The sequence below is a fragment of the Macaca fascicularis genome, chromosome 8 (assembly GCF_037993035.2).
Source record: "Macaca fascicularis isolate 582-1 chromosome 8, T2T-MFA8v1.1".
Classification (NCBI taxonomy): Eukaryota; Metazoa; Chordata; class Mammalia; order Primates; family Cercopithecidae; genus Macaca; species Macaca fascicularis.
In genome coordinates, this window is record NC_088382.1 from 20,682,501 (window position 1) to 20,704,790 (window position 22,290).

A 22,290-nucleotide genomic window follows, 5' to 3' on the forward strand; every position below is an offset into this window, starting at 1 on the left:
AGGCCGCAGGAAGCTAAGTTCCCACCACCGTACTGCAGCCTGAGCAATAGAGTGAGACCTCCTCTCAAAAAAATATAATAACTCTACTTTTTGGGCAATTTCATAGTAGGCTGAGTGCCACTTTTGCAAATATTCAACATGTTTTATGACTGTCTTATGCGGGGGGCTGTTTTCTATTTGGTTTTATATTGCTTTTTGTCTGAAAGCATTCTCAGAGGCAGCCAGAGGCCGTGGCAGCAGGCTTGCTGGCCTGGGTCTCAGTGTATAGTCCAGGCCGCTTTGGTAAAAGCATGAACCATTACCATCACATTTTCCAGAGAGAAATCAATGCCCCTTCAACCATCTGCTTCCATCCTATTTCCAGGAGGTGCAGGGGTAGAGCGTGTCCAGAAAGTACACTGGATGTGCAAGGGAGGGGGGAGCTCAGGAGAAACGGCATTGTTTTCTTTTTACCTTGAAATTTCCATGTGCTTGTCCATCCGAGCTTTTAATTCTTCATTCTCCTGCTGGAATCGCTTCAATTTGTCAACCAATGCTGTGTTGTTGTCCACCTTGGCACAAACAAGAATTCCCACATTTATACAATATTAAAAAAACATCTCATTTCTTAAGGCACCTCATGACATAAGCACACTTGGGAGATTTAATTAAGGAAAATGCAACACCCTATTAAAATATTTATACACTAACATACTGAAAAAGATTTTGAAACAGCAAAACAGAGCAGCTGGGTATTTTTAAAACATGTATGCCAGGCCACTTCAATATTGATACAAGTGGGGAACAGATTTGTTCCAGGCCACACTGTTTTGGAATTCTCTAAGAATTGGTGCCTTTCTGTTTCAATGTGAAATAAACCTTGCAGCCACACTGCCCACACTTATCAAAGCTGATGTATCTTCTTATGAAGTGAATTTTGCAGAAAGAAAAAAAAAGAGATTCCCACGTCTGATGAAAACTCACAGGCCAACAATTCAACGTCCCTGGCAATGTTTACTATGGACTTGAACTCAGTTTCATGGTAATTCTTCGGCATTTGCCTCTGAGTGGCCACACAAAGCTGTAATTGGACAGAGCTCTTAGAGCATCCCATCAAAGAAGTAACAGGTCAGGTCAGCTGAAGATAGGTCTGTTCTCCTGCTGGCCTGTGCAGGCTGAACTTTCAAGGCAAACAGATTGATCAGCTGAGAGATGAAAGGATAAGATGCCTGAGGACAGTGAATCACTTAACATGATGAAGACCTGCCTCCGTCCCCCACTCACTTTCTAAAGGTAAGGTTTGATGAAGAGGCGATATTATAGGTCCATCAGAATTAAGTCTAAGCCCCTTGTCCTTGTAGCAGGACTAACGCACTTTGAGTGTGGTGCTTAGTTCGGAGCCCGGTTGTTCTTAAGACATCCTATTATCCAGAAGCAGCGCACCGCAAGCCGTTCGGGTGAAATGACTTTCCAGAAAATGAGCCTAAACATTGAGTAATGATGCAGGAATCCCAGATAAAACAATGTGGGAAAACCCTGGAATTCGAGACTGGGAGGTATTGTCCTTTATTATCTCATCCTAGGGAAACCAGTCCCGATCACGTCACTGAGCTGATGATGGGCAGTGCTAGTGTCATGGGAAAGTCATCTTAGAAAACTTCCTGTGCTGCTCTCTTCATTTCATCAGAGGCCTGTCATTTACAAATATGAAGGGAACGGTGGGTTTCCCTGTCATTGTGTCAACCCATTCTTCCACACATCCACAATGCAAGGCTGACAGAGATTATCAGGATACCTCTGGGGCATGGCAAGAAACAAATACTAGATCAACACAAATTAAATGTGTCGTTAAGTTTACAGAATAGTCTGTTCTATTGCACATGATTTTTTGAAAGTTTTGAGGCATGAATGGCATATGGAGCGACTATTAACAGGATTATCTGAGCCACCTCTGACTACCATTTAGAAGATACCAGACTCGCTGGAACAGGACGACCTCTGGCAGGAACTGGTATGTATACTAGGTTGGGCCCATTAACAACCATGAGTTCCTTTCCTTCCTTTACAAAAATTTCCTGGTAATTCAAAGTGCTTGTATATCCACACAGGGGCTTGGCTGTTACCTCCCTCAACAGAAATCATAGTCTCCAGGAGAAAACCAAACCCCAAACCAACACAAACCAAACAGTAGAGAGGTTCCCCGTGCCCCCTACTGTCCAGGGCTGATTTGGGTTTGAATGAGGCACTTGAAGCCTGAGTCACTCATCATGTGGGGAGCAGAGGCCAGCAGCACGCGGCAGTTGCACGGTCAACAGCAAGGCACCGCGAGGGCTGGGATCACTTAAGCTGACTTGCCAAGCTCTGCCAGCTTGGTTAGAGTCCTGGCTGGCAGCAGTTGTGTTTCAGGGCCGGACCAAGACTGATGCTGAACACTGAACATGCCATGCGTGCAGACGGTTCTGGGCAGACTCCTCATACACTAACATCATTCTCTGTCCTAGAGACTGCAAACTGAATGTTATTCATAGTTTTGGTAACACTTGCTACTTGTTCAAATGGATTAATCTTATTATAGTACAATTTTTTTTTTTTTTTTTTTTTTTTTTAGACTGAGTCTTGCTATGTCACCCAGGCTGGAATGCAGTGGCGCCACCTCCCCAGTAGCTGGGATTACAGGCACCCACCACCACACCCTGCTAATTTTTATATTTTTAGTAGAGACAGGGTTTCACCATGTTGGCCAGGCTGGTCTTGAACTCCTGACCTCAAGTGACCTGCCCGCCTCAACCTCCCTAAACTGCGGGATTACAGGAATGAGCCACTGTGCCCAGCCCATAATTCTTTGATCACATGCTAATTCACAAGAAGCAAGATGAAGAATTTTGATCGTATTGCTTCACTGGGATTGATTTCTATTAAACATATCCAACTGCTTTGGACCTAAGAAACCTGTCCAGGGTGGGTGGTATATTAAAGTACTGATTTTACATAGATATTTAAACACTTTTCTTAAGCAGGTGAAGATTCAACATACCACTGAACTATAAGCCTGATTTGTTTGTTGTAGTTTTTCCAAGGACTGGGCGCTGTTTTACATGTTCCTTGAAAAAGAAAACATTCTAGGAGGCAGCCATGAATAAATATTGAACAAACTTGGCAAAGAAAATGTAAACTTTATCTTTCGTCTAATTTCTAAATATCTTCAGGAGCAGTTAACTCCATAGTTCTAAAATGCAGGGCACAATTTCATAGATATTACCCGATTTGTAAGATCCTCACTCATTCTGAAGGAAACATACCAGTTTCTCCATTTTCATTAACTTGATGTCCTGTTGGTGCAGTTTCTCATTCTTGATCTCCAACACAGCTTTCAGGCTTTCTAACTCCTGTTCCAGATACATGATCTGAGGATTTTTCTGGAAAGGACACAGCAAGATACTGCTCTTATTCCACACACTCACATAGTTCAAATTCTTAAAGAATCTTTGATTAGATTTAGACATTAGACAAGCAGTAAGAGACAGATGTTCCTCATCTTAGAGGAATTTCAAAGAAAGAGGTGAAAAAGAAGAGCACCTGAAGTCAAAGACTGGTCCTAATACTGAAAACAAACATTTCACTCATTTATCAGTAGGTTAATATGCAAAAACGTGAGTTGCATCAAACATGTTATTGTAGTCAAGAGAAAAACTATTGCTTACATACAAAACAGAATCTTGGTTGGAGATAAGGCTATCTGTAAGACAGTTACTGGCATTTGCCAGGAGAAAAGGGAACAACAGTTCTCTCCTACCAAACAAACTGATCAGGAAAGAAAAAGCAGTGCATTATACCGCTCTCTGGAAAACAACAGAGATAACGACATCCTGAGTCTGTGGATTTTTGTTATGATGGGGCTACGCTGACCAGGCCATACTTCTAGGGCAGACATAATACTATCATTTTATATTGCGACACCCCAGTACCTACACGGCATGGAGTACATAGCCTACTAAAATTTCTCTCCAAGAATTACCAAAGTTTGCCAGGCATAGTGGCATACGCCTACAGTCCCAGCTACTCAGGAGGCTGAGGCGGGAGGATCAACTGAGCCGGAAGGTCAAGGCTGCAGTGAACTGTGAATGCACCACTGCATTCCAGCCTGGTGGCAGAACAAGACCCTGTCTCAAAAACACAAAACTCTCCAAAATAAACGCTACATCAGGGGAGGCGTCCTTTGAGAGCACACCATTAACGTGGATTCCTCACCACCGCCCACCCACTCCTTGCTTTATTAATGGAAATTCAACTAAACCAGCCAAAATTTATGCTACAGAAGAACAGCTAAGGTCCACTGATCAGATATGTTTAACGAAGGAACGTCTTAGGTAAGAGTCAGTGGTGTGGATCATCCAGCTTATCTGCCGGGGCAGTGGTTCCTGCTCTGGACAAATCCTTAGGAAGAATCCAGGAAGGGGCCTTCGGGGATTACTTAATCCAAACCCCTTACTTCACACAGAAAGAGGAAACATGTTGCACGGGTTAAGTGACCTACTCAGGAAAGATCAGGAAAGCTTCCAGAGCTGGAAAGGGTCAGGGCAGGGACTAATACTCAGATCTTCACCTCTAGGTTCTTTAGATAGTTCCCTGAGGCTGGCAGAGGTATGCGTGTGTAGGTGTGGGAGTGGGATGAGGAGAGGCTGGTGAATGCATACAAACATACAGTTAGAGAGAGGAGTAGGTTCTGTGTTCAATAACACAGCAGGGTGACTATAGTTAATATATTGTGTATTTCAAATAGCTACAAGAGAAGATAGGAAATGTTCCAAACAAAGAAATGATACAGATGACGGATACCCTAAACATCCTGACCTGGGCATTACACAGTCTATGATTGTCTCAGCACATCACATGTACCCCGTAAATACATACAAATACTAAGTATCAATTTTTAAATTTCATACATTTTATACAGTGGTATCCTCGTACATAGGATTTTTTTTTAACCTTGAAAATAGTGAATCCTACCTCATTTTTGTTAGAGGGAAAGGCATAACTTACCGTCAGTTTTAGAATTAGAGCATTTACAAGACTTGTACCCTCTGCATTTTCTCCGCCTCGTCTGCCAGCCCGTCCCTTTCTCCTGGACTACAGTCAGACGCACTCTCTTTTTCCGCAGCCTCAGCATGCTTACGTGGCAGAAGCAGTTGGCTGGTTCTGTGTTCCTCAGTCTGACTCTGCCTTAGCTTTTCAAAAGCAGCTGCAGTAGAAGAATCCCCTCTGTGTACCGGAGGCTCTTTCAAACCTGTTTCCTGAGCCATCAGTAAGGTTTACACCCTGCATATCCCTGCATATATGTAAGTCTAGATTTCGTCTGAAATCACTGACTCTTCCTAAGAATCTTCTAGAATCTTTGAAGTTTCTTTGACTATAAGCTCATCTAATGTTATCAAATAGCTAGAGGGTCTCCCAATGAGATTATTAGCAGAAGGTCTCACTGAGAGATCCACATATGTACTTTCAGACCTGGCCAGAGATTTAAGTGGAGAAAAGCTTGCTTCAGCAGTCCCAGAGCATAAACATGGAATGAAAATGGTGGTACTAAAGGCAGAAGCAGCCAGGAAAAAAATTTTTTTCAAAAAGACAAAAAAAGGTTGGAGGAAGGCAGGGGAGAAAGGACAAATGTGCCAACAGAAATTTCAGCTTCCAAGAGATTTGTACTTTTCAGAAGTGACATTTATCCATATGATGAAATATTATTCATCCATAAAAAGAAATGAAATACTGAGATAGGGTAAACCACAGATGAACCTTGGAAACTTTATACTAAGTAAAATATACCAGTCTTAAAGAACCACATGTTGTACAATCAACCTTTTGTATTAATTCCTCAAAATAAGTAAATCCATAGAGATAGAAAGTAGACTGGGGATAGCCTGGTGCTGGGGAATTTGGGGGAAATGGGGAGTGACTGCTAACAGGTCCAGGGTTCCTTTTGGGGTGATAAAAATGTTCTAGAATGAAGTACTGGTGACCAATGGACAACTTTATGAATATACTAAAAGCCACTGAATTTTACATTTTAAAAGAGTGAACTTTTCCTGGCCAACGTGGTGAAACCCCGTTTCTATTAAAAATACAAAAATTAGCTGGGCATGGTGACGCATGCTTGTAATCCCAGCTACTCGGGAGGGTGAGGCAGGAGAATCACTTGAACTAGGGAGTCGGAGGTTGCAGTGAGCCAAGATTGTGCCACTGCACTCCAGCTTAGGTGACAGAGTGAGACTCCATCTCAAAAAAAAAAGAAAAAAGAAAAAAAAAGAGTGAACTTTGTAGTTTGTAAATTATATCTCAATACAGTGATTTAAAAAAAAAAAAAAGTGTTGACATAAAACCCTAATCCTAATTGGCAGTTTCAGTTTCCTTCCTTTTCTGTAGTATTAGCTTAGAACACCAGAAACATCCTGGACTTCATCTGTATGTCAGCTTTTAGGATGGTAAAACAAGACACCAGTAAGCAAAGAAGCTCTTTTACACACCTTAGAAAGCACGTTGCCAGACATGAAAAGGATTCCAAACCTGTGTTATTTCTCTGGCTGCTGAGTACTTCAATGACTCTAAAAGGCAATTAAGAAGAAAAATTCCATCCTGATAAAGGAGCACACACAACTTACTAAATTTGCTTTCTCTCTTGCTATTCTTTTTTGTTCTTCTGATTTCAGTTTTTCATTTAAAGCATCATTTTCACTCTTCAGATCACTGATTTGCTTCTAAAACACAAAACAATGAGATGGGGAACATAAGTTAACAAGAAGACCCCAGAAACTCAGCGTACGTACACAGAAACATTAAAACCAAACAAAATCAAAAATGATAATTTTTTTGTGGGGATGCTGGGATATTGGCATTCACCCACCTCTAGCGATTCCTGCTTCTCAGAAAGTAAATCTTCAAGTGATTTCTTTTCTATTTCATGGCCTTTCTTAATTTCTGGGAAGATAAAAGGATATTTTTGAGACAATAACATTCTATAAGATCAATGTACTCCACAACGGTGAAAGCATATAGATGCAGGGGTTGACGAGGAAGCCATATGATGTTACTTTACATCTATGGTATGCTTTTATGTAAACTGGCCATCTGTTCTCAAAGTAGCCTTGAGAGGTGGGCAGGGTAGAATTCCCATTTTATGACTGACAGCACTGAGGCCCACCAAGGCCCACAGAGGCCATGCGACCTTAGGAAAACACTGCGTGCCATTTCAGGGCAGGCTCTCATAAATGCCACTCTAGACTCCTGGTCTGGAAACCCCGTGCTCTCTTGAATTTCCTCTTCATGACCTAAACGTAAGTCTATAATTACACTCATTTCTAGCAGGAAGGAAGAAAAACAATGTTTCCTAAAAGTGTGCCTGGAGCCAGTCACTTTTACACATTATCATCTCTGCCTGACTTTGGGCAACTCTTATTTCTCTGGGGAGAAAGTCCTTGCTGATGGTCACACAGCCGGTTCCCAGCACACGTCCACGCTGCCCTGTAAGATGCAACTGGTTTAGCAGAAAGACTGTGAGTGACACTGCCGATTCTGTTCTGAAAGCAGTGGCTTACACCCTTGCACTGATGAAAGACGAAAAATAGAAAAGACTCTTTTTCTATTCAGTAAGTGACACCGACATTTCACAGCTCCATTGCTGTGTGGGAGCACTTGGGGTGGATCCTTTACCGTGGATCACAAGATAGAAACTTTTACTTTCAACTTCCCAGGAACCTAAGCCGGCAACCACCATCCCCAAAATAGCCTTTACAATCTTTCGAAGCCCATTCTATTTAACACAAGGCTGGCATTTGTCACTATTATTTGCATCCTTAGTGGGAAAAGGCATCTGTTAACAATGAACAATGCAAAAAGGAACCAAGAACACCCCACCCTGAACACCACAGGGCATTTGCTGAAGCAGAAAGTTAAGACTCATTTCCATCTTAAAACATATCAGGTGGTTCCTTCAGATTTTATTCTGTTTAAAGAAGAAAAAAAGCATCCTTGCCTGAAAGGGAGGCTTCATAGGCCTTCTTGAGCAATTCAACTTTCTCCGAGTGGCTAGCTTCAATTTCCAACTTAGAGGTTTCATGGGCAGCATTTAAGTTGTCAAACTATAAGAAACAAACAAAACCGTGGTTTAACAGTAAAACCAAATGTCCTAAGTGGAATAAGCAAAGCAACCACATTAAGAGACTTCACAGCTTCCCAGGTAAGCTTGGGGTCTAGTTTAAAGGCTCCCCAACACATACAAAGGCCAGGGCAGTGGTTCACACCTGTAACCTCAGCACTCGGGAGGCAGAGGTGGAGGATCACTTGAGCCCAGCAGTTCAAGTCCAGCCTGGGCAATGTCACAAGACTCAGTCTCTAGACACACACAAAGAATGCATAAAGAGCAACCCAACTGGGGTTCACCACTCAGCTCTCCTCTGTCTCCTTCCCTACCCTCAGGAACACAGACACAGAGGCTCTCCAGAGTGATGGATGGAAATGGCTGCATCAGCCACAAGGGAGGACCAGGAATGAGGATATGTTTTACAGTGACAGGGCCACATGCTCTGCGCCTGTCATTTGACCACTCAGGCCCTAGCATGTACCTGGCCTGGAGTAGACACTCTGCAGATAATTACTAAATGAAAAACTGAGTTAAAAAGGGAGCTATGAAATCAGAAAGGTTTGATACTCTATTCAGTGAAAAAAAATAGGGTATTTAAACAAATGCCACTAAAAAAAAAAAAATGCAGAACAATAGTTTGGCAGCACAACACCAGGATGTTTATAAGGGATTATTTCTGGGTAGAAAGAAAGGGTTGTTTCTCAATTTTATCTTTTCCTCCTCCTTTTCTTCCCTTCTTTCACTTAACATACATACATTGCTTTGGTCATAGGAAAACTCTTCAATTAAAAAGACATTGTTTCAGAGGTGGGTGGATCATCTGAGGTTGGGAGTACGAGACCAGCCTGGCCAACATGGTGAAACCCTGTCTCTACTAAAAACACAAAAATTAGCTGGGCATGGTGGTGGGTGCCTACAGTCCCAGCTACTCAGGAGGCTGAGGCAGGAGAATCACTTGAACCCAGGAGGCGCGGAGGGTGCAGCGAGCCAAGATCAAGCCACTCTACTCCAGTCTCTAGCCTAGGCAACAGAGTGAGACTCTGTCTTAAATAAACAACAGTAACACACTTTTTATACCTATTAGACTAAAAAACAAAGAGAAGCTCATCAAGGATGTGAATAGCAATCAGGATTCAAGCAAGCAGCAGAGGCCTCAGACAAGCTCTGGCTGCAAAAGCACAGACCTGCTCTTGCAGTTGCATTTTGTACTTCTCTGCTTCTTCAACGTAAGTGTCCCGAAGCTTTTCATACTCCCTGGTGTAAAATTCCTTAAGCCGATTCTCTCGTTCTGTTTTTTCAGCCTGGTGCTGCTGGACAAATGCTTCATACGCTGTTTGTAACTCATTCCTGGCTTTTTCTAACTTCTCACAGGTGGTTGAAGCAGTGACTGAAAACAGATGAGAAAGAAGAGGGAAGAGGTCATTTTATTTGTGAAATGTCCTATATTCACTGCAGTCACACACAGCTGTGATGACACCTGAAGCATAAACCCACGATGTCTCGGGTCTCTGGTGACCCTATGTTCAAACGTAACAGTATGGAACTGAATTGTAAAAAGGAACACGAGGGCAGGGCATGGTGGCTTACACCTGTAATCCCAGCACTTTGAGAGGCCGAGGTGGGGGAATCACCTGAGGTCAGGAGTTCAAGACCAGCCTGGTCAACATGGCGAAACCCTGTCCCTCTTAAAACTACAAAAATTAGCTAGCATGGTAGCAGGTGCCTGTAATCCCAGCTATTTGGGAGAGTGATGCAGAATTGCTTGAACCCGGGAGGCGGAGGTTGTAGTGAGCCAAGATCACGCCACTGCACTACAGCCTGGGTGACAGACTGAGACTCCATCTGGAAACTGCCCCGCCCTCCCCCACCCAACCAACACACACACACTCAAAAAAGTGACGCCCAAGCAGTAAGAGAAGTACTTCAGAAGAGCCAGGTTTCCAAGGGAAGATCCCCTCTCATGTGGTGACCAGTCAATGCAGTGGTCAAGAAAAGAGCCTCAGCCAGGCCGAGACATTTCTTAGGACAAGCGACTCCTCCGTCTCCCAGCCAGCCAGTGTGGCAGAAGCTCATACAAGAGCAAGAAAGACCAGGGAGAACAAACGAGTGGACCTTAAGCTTGTGCTTAATTTCAGCTGATTATAATTTGTGATTTCAAAACTAATTAAAATGAAATATTAGTCTCTATTAAACACAAATCACCAGAGCACAAATATCTTTAGGAAATAAAAACACATCTTAAAAGCACCCACACAGGCCAGGCATGGTGGTTTATGCCTATAATTCAAGTATTTTAAGAAGCTGATGCAGGAGAATCATTTGCGCCCAGGAGTTCATGACCAGCCCGTACAACACAGGAAAACCCCATCTCTTAAAATTAAAAAAAAAAAAAAAATTATTCAGGCATGATGGTGTGAGCCTGTAGTCCGTGCTACCAAGGAGGCTGAGGTGGGAGGATCACTTGAGCTCAGGAGGTTGAGGCTGCAGTGAGCCATGATTGCACAACTGTTGGGCAACAGAGTGAGACCCTATCTCAAAAAAAAAAAATTATAAAATGAAAGGTTAAAACAACTTTATATATGTATAGAGAGAGAGAGAGAGACAGGGCGAGAGAGAGAGAGAGAGAGAGAGGGAGAGAGAGAGACACAGAGAGACACAGAGAGACAGAGAGACACAGAGAGAAAGAGAGAGAGACGGAGTCTTGCTCTAACACCCAGGCTGGAGTGCAATGGCACGATCTTGGCTCACTGCAACCTCCGACTCCCAGGTTCAAGTGATTCTCCTGCCTCAGCCTCCTGAGTACCTGGGATTACAGGTGCATGCCACCACACCCAGCTAATTTTTGTATTTTTAGTAGACACGTGGTTTCACCATGTTGCTCAGGCTGGTCTCGAACTCCTGACCTCGTGATCCGCCTGCCTTGGCCTTCTGGTTAATATATTTTAGAAGGGCAAAGTAATCTGATAAACATAATAGAAAATTAAAGCATCTTATCTCTTCCCTACAACTACCAAAAACAGAATGACTAACAATATAATACATGGCAGAACACACCAAAAGATATATGTACACACACTACAATAAATCCTAGCAAATCGTGAATTCCTTAGGAAGTCTGACTTTGGACGTTCCCAGTCTTCCGTCATCGAGATGTAAATACAAGCAGACAGGGTACTACTGTAATTGTCAGGGGTACACATGCTGTCCACACCCCCAGAGTGCCCGTGGATTAATACAACACGGTTGCTGGCAAATCTGTTAAATTAACCCTTACCTCTCTTTTGGAAAGGAATAACATATCAGGAGTTGTTGAAGGAAGATTATTTTAGGACAGAGAAAAGGATAATTTAGATCAGTAATTATTTGACCTAAGGAATGTGAAAATGGCAGGTTCTTAGGAAAATTTCCTACAATGGTGTCGACTTGTTATCTCAGGAACCTGCCATGTGGTGGTAGAAATACCCAAGTCACATGGCCCATATCAGAATTCTTTCAGAGGAAAAGGAGGCCACATTGAAATAATGGCAGGAATAGTGTCTGCTAAAGAGAACCCTTAAAAATTAAATAAATCCACAAATGTTTATTGAAGGGCAAAGAATGAACATTAAAAAAAAAATCCCCAAAACAAAAACTATTTCTCGGTGCCTGGCACAGAATGGGGCTCCTTATCTTGTTTAACCCTCACAGAGGACCTTCCGCAACATATAAATAAGGAAACTGCCACAGAGAGGCTAAATCATCTGCCCAGGCACAGAGCTGGCAAGTGTGAGAGGACGGGTTTCGGTGAGCAGTGTGAATTCTGATTCTGTCTGCACCCAAAGCCTGGGTCCCTTCTTTCCCACCAAGCTGTCTCTTGTGCCGGGGCTGGAATGCAGCATCACGGGGCCTCTACTGGAAGACACACAGACAGAGAAGTGGCGGGACCAGGCCAGACCTGAGGGCCCAGGGAGTGGCACTCAGGATAGTTTACATCCAGTCAGGGTGGACCAAAGGTTTGGTCTGATTTTTAAAACAATTAAAATAAAAACCAAAAATAAAAACTGTGATGAGGGCTGGGCACAGTGGCTCACGCCTGTAATCCCAGCACTTTGGGAGGTCAAGGTGGGGAGATCATGAGGTCAAAAAATCGAGAAGGAGGACAACATGGTGAAACCCTGTCTCTACTAAAAATACAAAAATTAGCTGGGCGTGGTGATGCGTGCTTGCAATCCCAGCTACTCGGGAGGGTGAGGCAGGAGAATCGCTTGAACCTGGGAGGCAGAGGTTCCAGTGAGCCAAGATCACGCCACTGCACTCCAGCCTGGCGACAGGGAGAAACTTCATCTCAAAAGCAAAAACAAACTGTGATGAAGTTGACATCAAATTAACAATTTTAATTATTTTAAGTGTACAATTCAGTGGCATTAAATACCCTCACGTCGTTGTGTAAGCTTTGCCATGATCCATTCTCCAGAACGTTACCCCCCAACCTGAAACTCCATACCAATTAAACAGCAACAACCCATCCCCTCCCCTTCCCCAAGGCCCTGGCAGCGACCATTTTACTTTCTTTCTCTATGAATCTGACCACTCAGTACCTCATATACCTGGACTCATATAGTACTTGTCCTGTTGTGACTGTTTATTTCATTTAGCATATGTCCTCAAGGCTCATCCAAGATGTGGGATGTGTCACAATTTCCTTCCTTTTGAAGGCTCAACAGTATTCCATTGTTGGCCGGGTGCAGTGGCTCATGCCTGTAATCCCAGCACTTTGGGAGGCCAAGGCAAGCAGATCGCTTGAGTTCAGGAGTTCGAGACCAGCCTGGCCAACATGGCGAAACCCCATCTCTACTAAAAATACAAAAATTATCCCAGCATGATGGTGCACATCTATAGTCCCAGCTACTGGGGAGGCTGAGGCAGGAGAATTGCTTGAACCCAAGAGGTGGCGGTTGCAGTGAGCCAAGATGACGCCACTGCACTCCGGCCTGGGCGACAGAGCAAGACTCTGTGTCAAATAATAATAATAATGATAATATTCCATTGTACGTACAGATGACATCTGTGCATCCACTGACCATACACGGACACTTGGGTTGCCTCCACCTTTGGCTATTGTGAGTAATGCTGCTATGAACGCCAGGGGACAAATACATGCCTGAGTCCCTGCTTTCAATTCTTTGGTGTACATACCCAGAAGGAATTGATGACTCATATGGCAATTCTATTATTAACTATTTGAAGGACTATGGTAGTCTTTTCCATAGTGGTTGAACCATTCTACATTCCCATCAGCAGTACCACACACAAGGGTTCCAATCTCTCCACATCTTCACCAGAACCTATTTTAGTTTTTCTTTTCTTTTTTTTTTTTTTTTGAGATGGAGTCTCACTCTGTCGCCCAGGCTGGAGTGTAATGGCCGGATCTCAGCTCACTGCAAGCTCCGCCTCCCAGGTTTCCGCCATTCTCCTGCCTCAGCCTCCTGAATAGCTGGGACTACAGGCGCCCGCCACCTCGCCCGGCTAGTTTTTTGTATTTTTTAGTAGAGACGGGGTTTCACCGTGTTAGCCAGGATGGTCTCGATCTCCTGACCTCATGATCCACCCGTCTCGGCCTCCCAAAGTGCTGGGATTACAGGCTTGAGCCACCGCGCCCGGCCTATTTTAGTTTTTCAAATATATATAACAGCCATCCTAATGAGTACATCACTGTGGTTATGATTTGGTCAGTAGATTTTCAAATTGAGCCATGTGATAGAAATTAAATTCTGGCATCAAGGGTGAAAATCCTATCCCAGCATGAGCAATGGTGGGAGACGGAATGGTGAGCCTTGGTGACTAAGAAACTCACAAAGCAGAAAAGATAGAACCCATAAAGACAGACAGAGGCCAGATTACAGGGGCCATCGCATGGAACTCAAGCCTTTAGGACTGAACATTAAAAGTTTTTTTTTTCCTTTAAAAGAATTTAGTAAAAGATAGTGACAGTCTTGATTGCTGGAAGTTTTTTGTTTTTTTTTTTCCTTTAAAAGAATTTAGTAAAAGAGAGTGATGGTCCTGACTGTTGGAAGTTTTTTTCTTTTTTTCATTTAAAAGAATTCAGTAAAAGATAGTGATGGTCTTGACTGCTGAAGAACATTCTCTTCACATTCACTTTTCCTTCTATTACACTAGTAACCACAGAAGAAAAAATGACTCAAGACGTCCAATGTTAGTCAAACGAGTAAACACAGCATTACCTTCTGCCAAGTAACTTTCCGACTCTGAAGGCTCCTCGTGTGAATCTCATACTAGAACTTTCTATGAAAACCTACAACTTCGCAAGCCACTGGTGAAATCATCAAATAACTTTCCAGTCAGAGAAATTCTAGTTTCATGCAGCCTTTTCACTTGCTTTTCTTAAAATTTCAGATATTCCCCAAGTTAGAAAAAGAAAAGTAAGAACATGATCTGAACCCATCTGGAAGCTCATATCCGGGACAGAAACATCTAAGTGAATTCAGGGACTCAGCAACACACAAGAGACTGCCTTCAAGCCCTGGGCTAGAAGAGCCTTGAAGCAGACGTTAACAGCAGGCTACCCTGGCTGATTTTAACGCATCTGTTTATAATAAAAATACTGTTGGCCTGAATATATAATTATGGCACATCAGCCTTTAAAACCAAATAGGATACACGAAAGTCCTTTCCCATTAGCCATGGGACAGGGCTGTTTCTCTGTTTACCAAAAAAAAAAGGCAGCTCTGAAGTTTTGTTGGCCACCATAAGTGAGGTGAAGGGAGGACACATGGGAAGAAACGGGAAGGAGAAAGGGAGAAAATGGGTCACATGGGAGAACGGGAGGTTCACTGCTGTTATTGCGACAGTCCAAAGCGGCAGGCCCAGCCCCAGACGGTGACATCAGCCTGCAGCTGTGCACAGACCTTTGCTCTGTTTACTGGCCTGGTGTGCTGCTGGGGAACAGCTGGGCTGCAGTCATCGCTCACACTAATGGCTTTAGTTTGAAAAACCTGGCCTGGGCTCTGAAGGAAACATTTATTTGGCATAAAGAACTCAAGAAGAACTTTTTAAAGGATGCACGTGTAAACACTGTGTTAAAGGTTCTCAGAGCGCTCCTCGACAGCTGTGACATAATGTGTGTGTGTGGCGGTGGGGGGCGTGCATAACCCTGATTTGAGGCCGTGGACTTTCCTATGCACTGACTACAGCTTAGGGGAGATTTATGGTACCACCTGTGTGTGCTCTAGCCCCTATCCTCAGTGTAGTCTCTTCTTGCTTATTCTCCAGAATTCCACTCACTTTCAATTAATCAGACGTCTGCCCAACAAAGCCAAAACCAAACATTAAATGGTTCTGAATTTACATCAAGTGAGCATGGAACTTTCCCCCAGTGATACATGCGACTGTTTAAAAGTAGGTATTACACAAACACAAAGGTAAAGTAGTCCTTTTGTCCCTTTTTTTTTTTTTTTGAGACAGAGTCTTGCACTGTTGCCTGGGCTAGAGTGCAGTGGCGCGATCTCGGCTCACTGCAACCTCCTCCTCCTGGGTTCACGCGATTCTCCTGCCTCAGCCTCCCGAGTAGCTGGGACTACAGGTGCCCGCCACCACACTTGGCTAATTTTTTGATTTTTTAGTAGAGACAGGGTTTCACTATGTTGGGCAGACTGGTCTCGAACTCCTGACCTTGTGATCTGCCCACCTCAGCCTCTCAAGTGCTGGAATTACAGGTGTGAGATACTGCGCCCAGCCTCTGTTGTTTTAATCGTTCCATTAGTTGGTTTTGTTTTTAAAGCATGTATATGATTAAGAACACCAACAAACCACTGCTTGTAGGAGAACTGTTGGGCAACTTTTGTATACACGTTTGTAAACCATGAAAGCTATCTCCAGCAATCTAGCTTAAAAGAGGAAATACAGTTCTCAGGATTTCAGGAAAAAGAAAAGAGAAAGGAAGAAAGGAGAAGGGGGGAAGGGAGGAAAGGAGAAGAAAAGGCAGACTCATGTACAAAATCATCTCTAAAGTATAAGGCCATATTGAGATTAGAAGTCAGTATTTTCACTCTGTAATGAACCACCTGAGAATTCTAGGCCAGTGGCCCTCCCTGACAGTTTAAATCATGGATAGCTGAGCAAGAAAAAAAAAATCGTAACAAGTGAAATGCTAAGTTTTGCTTTTCAAATAATTATCAGGATGATATGTGGAAAATGTCCAGTGCCACAGTCAAACATAATCTCTGGAAAACAGAGCTGGAGTCCTCCCAGGTCCTTCAGCACTGAGCCCTGCAGAGCAGGAGTGAAGCCATTACTTAATTAGTCCTCATGGCTTTTTCTCAGAGGGGAAGGTCAGACTTCTATTATTTCCATCTCATAGAGACTCATTTCCCTTTGTTAATTGATAAATGTACTGTTTACAGAGAAAAGCATTACATAGCCATGGCCTGACATTGTTAATATTCTTTTGAAATGATACAGCGCTTTCCTAGTTTTTATATCTGAGTAGCACGCTTCACTATGAGATGACCAAAAATATTTTAATGCTCAAGAACATAAATAAATGTCCTAGTAGAATAGAGCCAAAATTACTTGGGTTCAAATCTCAGTCACACCACTTAGCTGCTATATCACTCGAGCAAATTACTTAAACTTTCTAAGCCTACATTTTTTTTTTTCTTTTGAGATGGAGTCTTCCTCTATCACCCAGGCTAGAGCGTAGTGGCGCAATCTCAGCTCACTGCAACCTCCGCCTCCCGGGTTTAAGCGATTCTCTTGCCTCAGCCCCTTGAATAGCTGGGATTACAGGCATGCACCACCATACCCGGCTAATTTTTATATTTTTAGTAGAGACAGGGTTTCACTATGTTGGCCAGGCTGCTCTAGAACTGCTGATCTCAAATGATCCACTTGCTTCGGCCTCCCAAAGTGCTGAGATTACAGGCATGAGCCACCGTACCTTGCCTAAGCCTACATTTCTTCATTTTTAAAATGGAGATAATATTAGTCCCTTCTTTATAGGATGAAATAGCACAGGTGAAGCACTCACCCCAGTGCTTGGCCACAGTAACTGCAGATAAACTGTATAACTGTTATAGCTTGCAAGAGTCCGCTGATTCCAATGTGTTTGAAGATTCCTGGTAGACAGGCTTGGGGTTAAGTAACAGAAATTTAACAGTTAACAAGCAGCATTGCTGGCCTAGTATTCGAATTTGATGCATATGCACGCACCCACATAGGTATTACGGTGGAGTATACACTCACTTCAAGTCTTCACCTTCCACTATTATTGTTCTCGACATTATATGCAATAGAATTTTCCTAATTTGGAGGAGGTTTTATGTAAATCAGACCTAAAATATAAAAAGAAAAGTGCCAGGCAAATTTTCATAGTGCCACATAAGAGATTATGATAGAAAGAAGAGACGAACAGGAAAAAGAGATGATTCCATTCCCAAGTTGCATACATGCACCTTTCCCGGACACTCCGGCCAGCCTGCTGTGGGCGGCAACTCTCGCCCACCCCACCTCGAAATCCCCACCTCTGCACCAGCTAGGATGGAGAAGAGCAGCCTGCCTCCAGCTCTGCCTGCAGTGGGCCCCGCACTCTCTCTTGGCCGCCTGGGAAACTGGCCGCCTCCTCTCAGTTCTGGGCTCCTTGACTTCTTTCTTCAACAGCACATACCCAATACACTTCTCAGGCTAAACTCTCACTTCTCTTGTGCCCCACCCCCAGAACCAGGAGGCGACGCTACCTTCTACTGTAGAGTGTGATAATGTCATAACATTCTACGAGGGGAAATCCGATCACCACACACGTCCATGGCAAGTGACTATGCTGGTGACTCTCTTAAGCCAGGGTCTAACCTGGTTTGAAAGTGGAGGTAGTAATATCACCGAACAGGTAACCAAGAAGTTGTTTTTAAACATCAAGTTGATGCTTTGTGGACAGGCAGTGGCCAAAAGAAGAAGAAAAGTAGACTAGCCCACAAATAGGCATGTCCGGTTTCCTGGGTCTCCGTGTCCTGATATGGAAGGTAGGAACTAGTACCACCTGTTCGGCCAACCGTATAGATTGGTGAGAGTAAAGTGAAACAGAGTTACTATTACGCCTGGTAGAAAAAGTCTCCCCAGCCTGTGGAATACTCCGCTACTCCCAGAGTGCCAGGGTTTCCCTCTCTAAAGATACTTTGTCAAATGACCACGAAATTTTGCAGACAAGTGGTAGACAAGGTTCTTTTTCTGAATTTCAAAATTATCTCCAAATGGCTTTCTGATTGCTCTTGGGCATTAAATCAACGAATCAATAAGAGCTCATTTCAAAGTCTTCCATAAATCATAAATTATTAGGAACTTACTTTTTACAGAAGGCCTGCACTATCAAATCAATCCTCCCATAAATGCCACTTCGCCTTTAAAACTCAGTTCATACTTTACAAGGTGCTCTCATATTTGTTTCATGTAATGTAACAATGCTCTGAATGAATAAAATAGGTATTATTCTACATCCAGAGCTGGATCTACAACTCCAGCCTCTTTTTTTTTTTTTTTTTTTTGAGACGGAGTCTCGCTCTGTCGCCCAGGCTGGAGTGCAGTGGCGCGATCTCGGCTCACTGCAAGCTCCGCCTCCCGGGTTCACGCCATTCTCCGGCCTCAGCTTCCCGAGTAGCTGGGACTACAGGCGCCCGCCACTGCGCCCGGCTAATTTTTTTCTATTTTTAGTAGAGACGGGGTTTCACCATGGTCTCGATCTGCTGACCTTGTGATCCGCCCGCCTCGGCCTTCCAAAGTGCTGGGATTACAGGCGTGAGCCACCGCGCCCGGCCCCAGCCTCTTTTTTGTTGCTGTTGTTGTGTTTTGAGTAGATACGGGGTTTCACCATGTTGGCAAGGCTGCTCTCAAACTCCTGGCCTCAAGCGATCTGCCCACCTCAGCCTCCCAAAGTGCTGGGATTACAGGCTTGAGCCACCGTGCCCAGCCCTAGAACTCCAGCCTCTCTGAGCCTAAGCACAGAACACCCAACGGGATGTGACTGGCTCTTTTTCCCAGCCTGAGATTGAGTAGAGAGAAGTTAATTCACACGTACCATGGACGCCTGGGGGTAGCAGGGCTTAATTCTCCTGTGGAAGCACTGCTGAAAAGACTGCAAGATAAGGCAGGTAAAAAAAATGACCTTTCTCTCGCTCTATTGGTTAGTGCTGACCAAGTGTGACTCTCAGGTGGGAAGAGAATTCCCCTCAGCCAGCCTGTCTTCCATCTCCATCTTGGTGTCTAGGTACCAGCTGGGCCTCCCCTAAGCTTCTCGCCTTTCCCTGCCAATGTTCCGCCTCCCAGCCTTGAAGAGAAGCCTGCAAAGGCCTTGCTGTTTTTCAGCTCATTCACTGGCCAACATGCTGCAGAACAGATGCTCTTTTTTTTTTTTTTAAATCACAACAGCAAACACTCCATGTACAAACGAAAACATTTAGGAATAAAAGTGGGCTGGAGGCGAGAGCACAGCTGAATAACGGACAATCTGTTCTAAGATTCAGGCCTGAGAGAAGTGAGGCAGACTTTAAAGGAATCCTATTTCCATCAAGAGTTTCAATGTAAAAAAAAAAAAAAAAAAAGAAAAAGAAAGAAAAAAGGGCGATTTCGAGTCAGGTACTGTTCTGCCTCTCCTCCTCCCTGACGGATCACTTTTTAGGGCTTTTTTAGGGCGCAAGGGCCAAAAAGGCTGCTATAAGCCCTTGGCATGTGTAACATTTGAAAGCTTATTTGTAAGAATGTACTCAATTCAGTTGGAGTTACTTCATATTGTCCTTACTATGCTTATTTGATATATATATATATATCTCACATATATGTATAAATATATGTATCAAATAAATATACATATATACATTTTTTTTACATAAAAGAAACAATATTCTAGAGAGCTAGAGCAGTGTCAAAGGGTAGTCCTGGGGCACCTACATGAGAACCACCTGGATGATCATTAAAAGTGCAGACTCCTCCTCAATTTCCATTAAGGGAGAGGTTCTGCTTTATTTTTCTTTGTAGGTAGCCAAGGCTGTACTCAGATATTGCTAATGGGGAAGAAACACTGGTCTCCTGTTAACCTGAGGACACTAGGGCCAGAGGTCAGGAAGAGGGACCACTGTCCCCATCAACACATCTTTCTAGACGTGCTGCCTCTCCTATAACTGTGAAGCACCTATTACTATTCCTTAAAGCCCAAAGCGGTGTTAGCAGGATGATGGATATAGGAGATGTTGGCATTAAAAAAAAAAAAAAAAAGTGCAGATTCCTGGACTTCATCCCCAGCCAACGGAGTCAGAAGCAACGGGCATGAGAACTGAGGATCTGCATTTCAACCAGGTCCATTTTTGTACACAATAAAGTTTGGGAACCACTATTCTACACAATAAGGTATTAAATTAGGAAAATCACAAGTTGAGAGACTGGAGTTAGGACAAGGAACAGGACAACGAGGAACACTCAGTGGGTTTCAAACACAGGTACCATCAGTAAAACTGCGTATCTGCAGGTGAAAAAACATGGCCTTCTACTTACAAAGACAGCCGACCAAAGTCCAAATTGAGGGCAGATGTGGACAGGAAGAGAATGAGCTAAGTTTGAGGTGGCTATCCACTCAGTCTTCAAACAAGTCAGGGACATAAACAGCCCTGTTTTGGTGTACAGTTGGTTTTCAGTATATTAATAGATTTTTCATTAAAGCCTACTTCAAGAAAAATCACTTCTGGAATTTTACAACTCAGAAGTGACTTACCTGTAAAGAGTTTGAAATGTATTTTAAATACATAGCCTTGTTAAACCAAAATTGTAGATAAGAACGGAACAGTGAATGAATCAACACGTTCCATATGGTGTGAGGCAGTCCGAAGTTCACGGACACTGGGGAAGTGCTGATTAAACAATATGTATACTGCTTTTGGCAATACACTGTTTTCTGCAAGCTACTTTCCTCAGTAAGATATATTTTAACAATATTTCTTAAACTCTTGATTAGAAGAAAATTATTCCAAAAGTAGCTATCCATGCAAACTAGTGTTTATTTCATATAATTTTCCAATCTTTCAAATCATTTCATCAGACTTTCCCTGTGGTGACTACCAGAAGATTGGTGGTCTAGCCATCTTGGGTTCTTAGGCAAGCTCTATGATTTCCAGCTTCCCTTGGGAAGTTACTTAACCTCTGAGCCTCAATTTTTTTTTTTTTTTTTAATACAGTGCAGATGAACAGACAAAGCCGAACATTGTTTGTTAGGGATGAGTAGGCACCAAATACACAATGCTGTTATACTTAGCTCATAATTTTCATGCATAAAAAATCAACTGGTCTTTTTATACTATTATGGGAAGGCCAGGCATTTTTAGAGATTTAAGGATTAAAATCTTGTTGCACAAAATAGAAATAATCAGGACTAATGTATAAAAAGATGAGAGTTACCTGTTAATTGCCATGGCTCAAAGTAATTTTGAAATACGAAATAACTCTTTCTTCATTAATTTAGATCAAGCTTGTCCAACTCCCAGCCTGCATGTGGCCCAAGACAGCTTTGAATGTGGCCCAACACAAATTTGTAAACGTTCTTAAAACATGATGAGATTTGTGATTCTTTTTTTCTTTTAGTCATCAGCTATTGCTAGTGTTAGTGTATTTTATGTGTGGCACTAGACAATTCTTCTTCTTCCAATGTGCCCCAGGGAAGCAAAAAGATTGGACACCCCTGATTTAGATGCAAAGTCTGATTCCAAGGAGTAACATTAATAAAAAGCAAAAAGAACCCAAAAGATCATAATCATGGTCCTCTATTGCACCAGTTTTTATTCAACATGACTCTAGAAAGAAGCTTATCCTAGAGGCAAAATGTCTGCTTCAGATGTAGACCGTTTTAAATTTAACTATAATCTATTTCAAAGACTGACACTTTCAAAATGCTCTGATTAACTGGGATGGTCGGACATAATCTACAATGCATCCAAGAGAATTATAGCTCTCCTTTATGACCATGCATTCCTAAAGAATAATTTTTTCTTTGCAAGATGTGGATTGTATTTTTTAATTATTCTGACTCTGCTTTATTTAAACTTTTACTTGACGTTCAGGGGTACACGTGCAGGTTTGTTATACAGGTGAACTTGAGTCACAGGAGTTTGCTGTACAGATTATTTCATCACCCAGGTACTAAGCCCAGAACC

The 22,290-nt window shown here is 43.0% G+C and overlaps 1 protein-coding gene across 15 annotated transcripts in view; it reads right to left on the reverse strand.

Annotated features, from left to right (window-relative positions):
• MTUS1 (microtubule associated scaffold protein 1) overlaps positions 1–22,290 on the reverse strand; it is a 114,203-nt gene that overhangs the window by 2,681 nt on the left and 89,232 nt on the right. For 14 of the 15 annotated variants that reach the window (XR_012417111.1, XR_012417110.1, XR_012417109.1 and 11 more), the window contains 6 exons: positions 9,295–9,497; positions 8,003–8,108; positions 6,875–6,948; positions 6,633–6,728; positions 3,279–3,395; positions 454–551 (listed from right to left, as the gene is read on the reverse strand). Coding sequence is in view for 10 of the 15 variants with exons in the window: in XM_065518934.2 (XP_065375006.1) it covers positions 454–551; positions 3,279–3,395; positions 6,633–6,728; positions 6,875–6,948; positions 8,003–8,108; positions 9,295–9,497 (694 nt within the window). In the remaining 5 variants the exon portion in view is untranslated. Of the gene's footprint in view, positions 1–453; positions 552–3,278; positions 5,219–6,632; positions 6,729–6,874; positions 6,949–8,002; positions 8,109–9,294; positions 9,498–22,290 lie in introns of all 15 variants that reach the window. The other variant, XR_012417107.1, reaches the window with a different exon arrangement.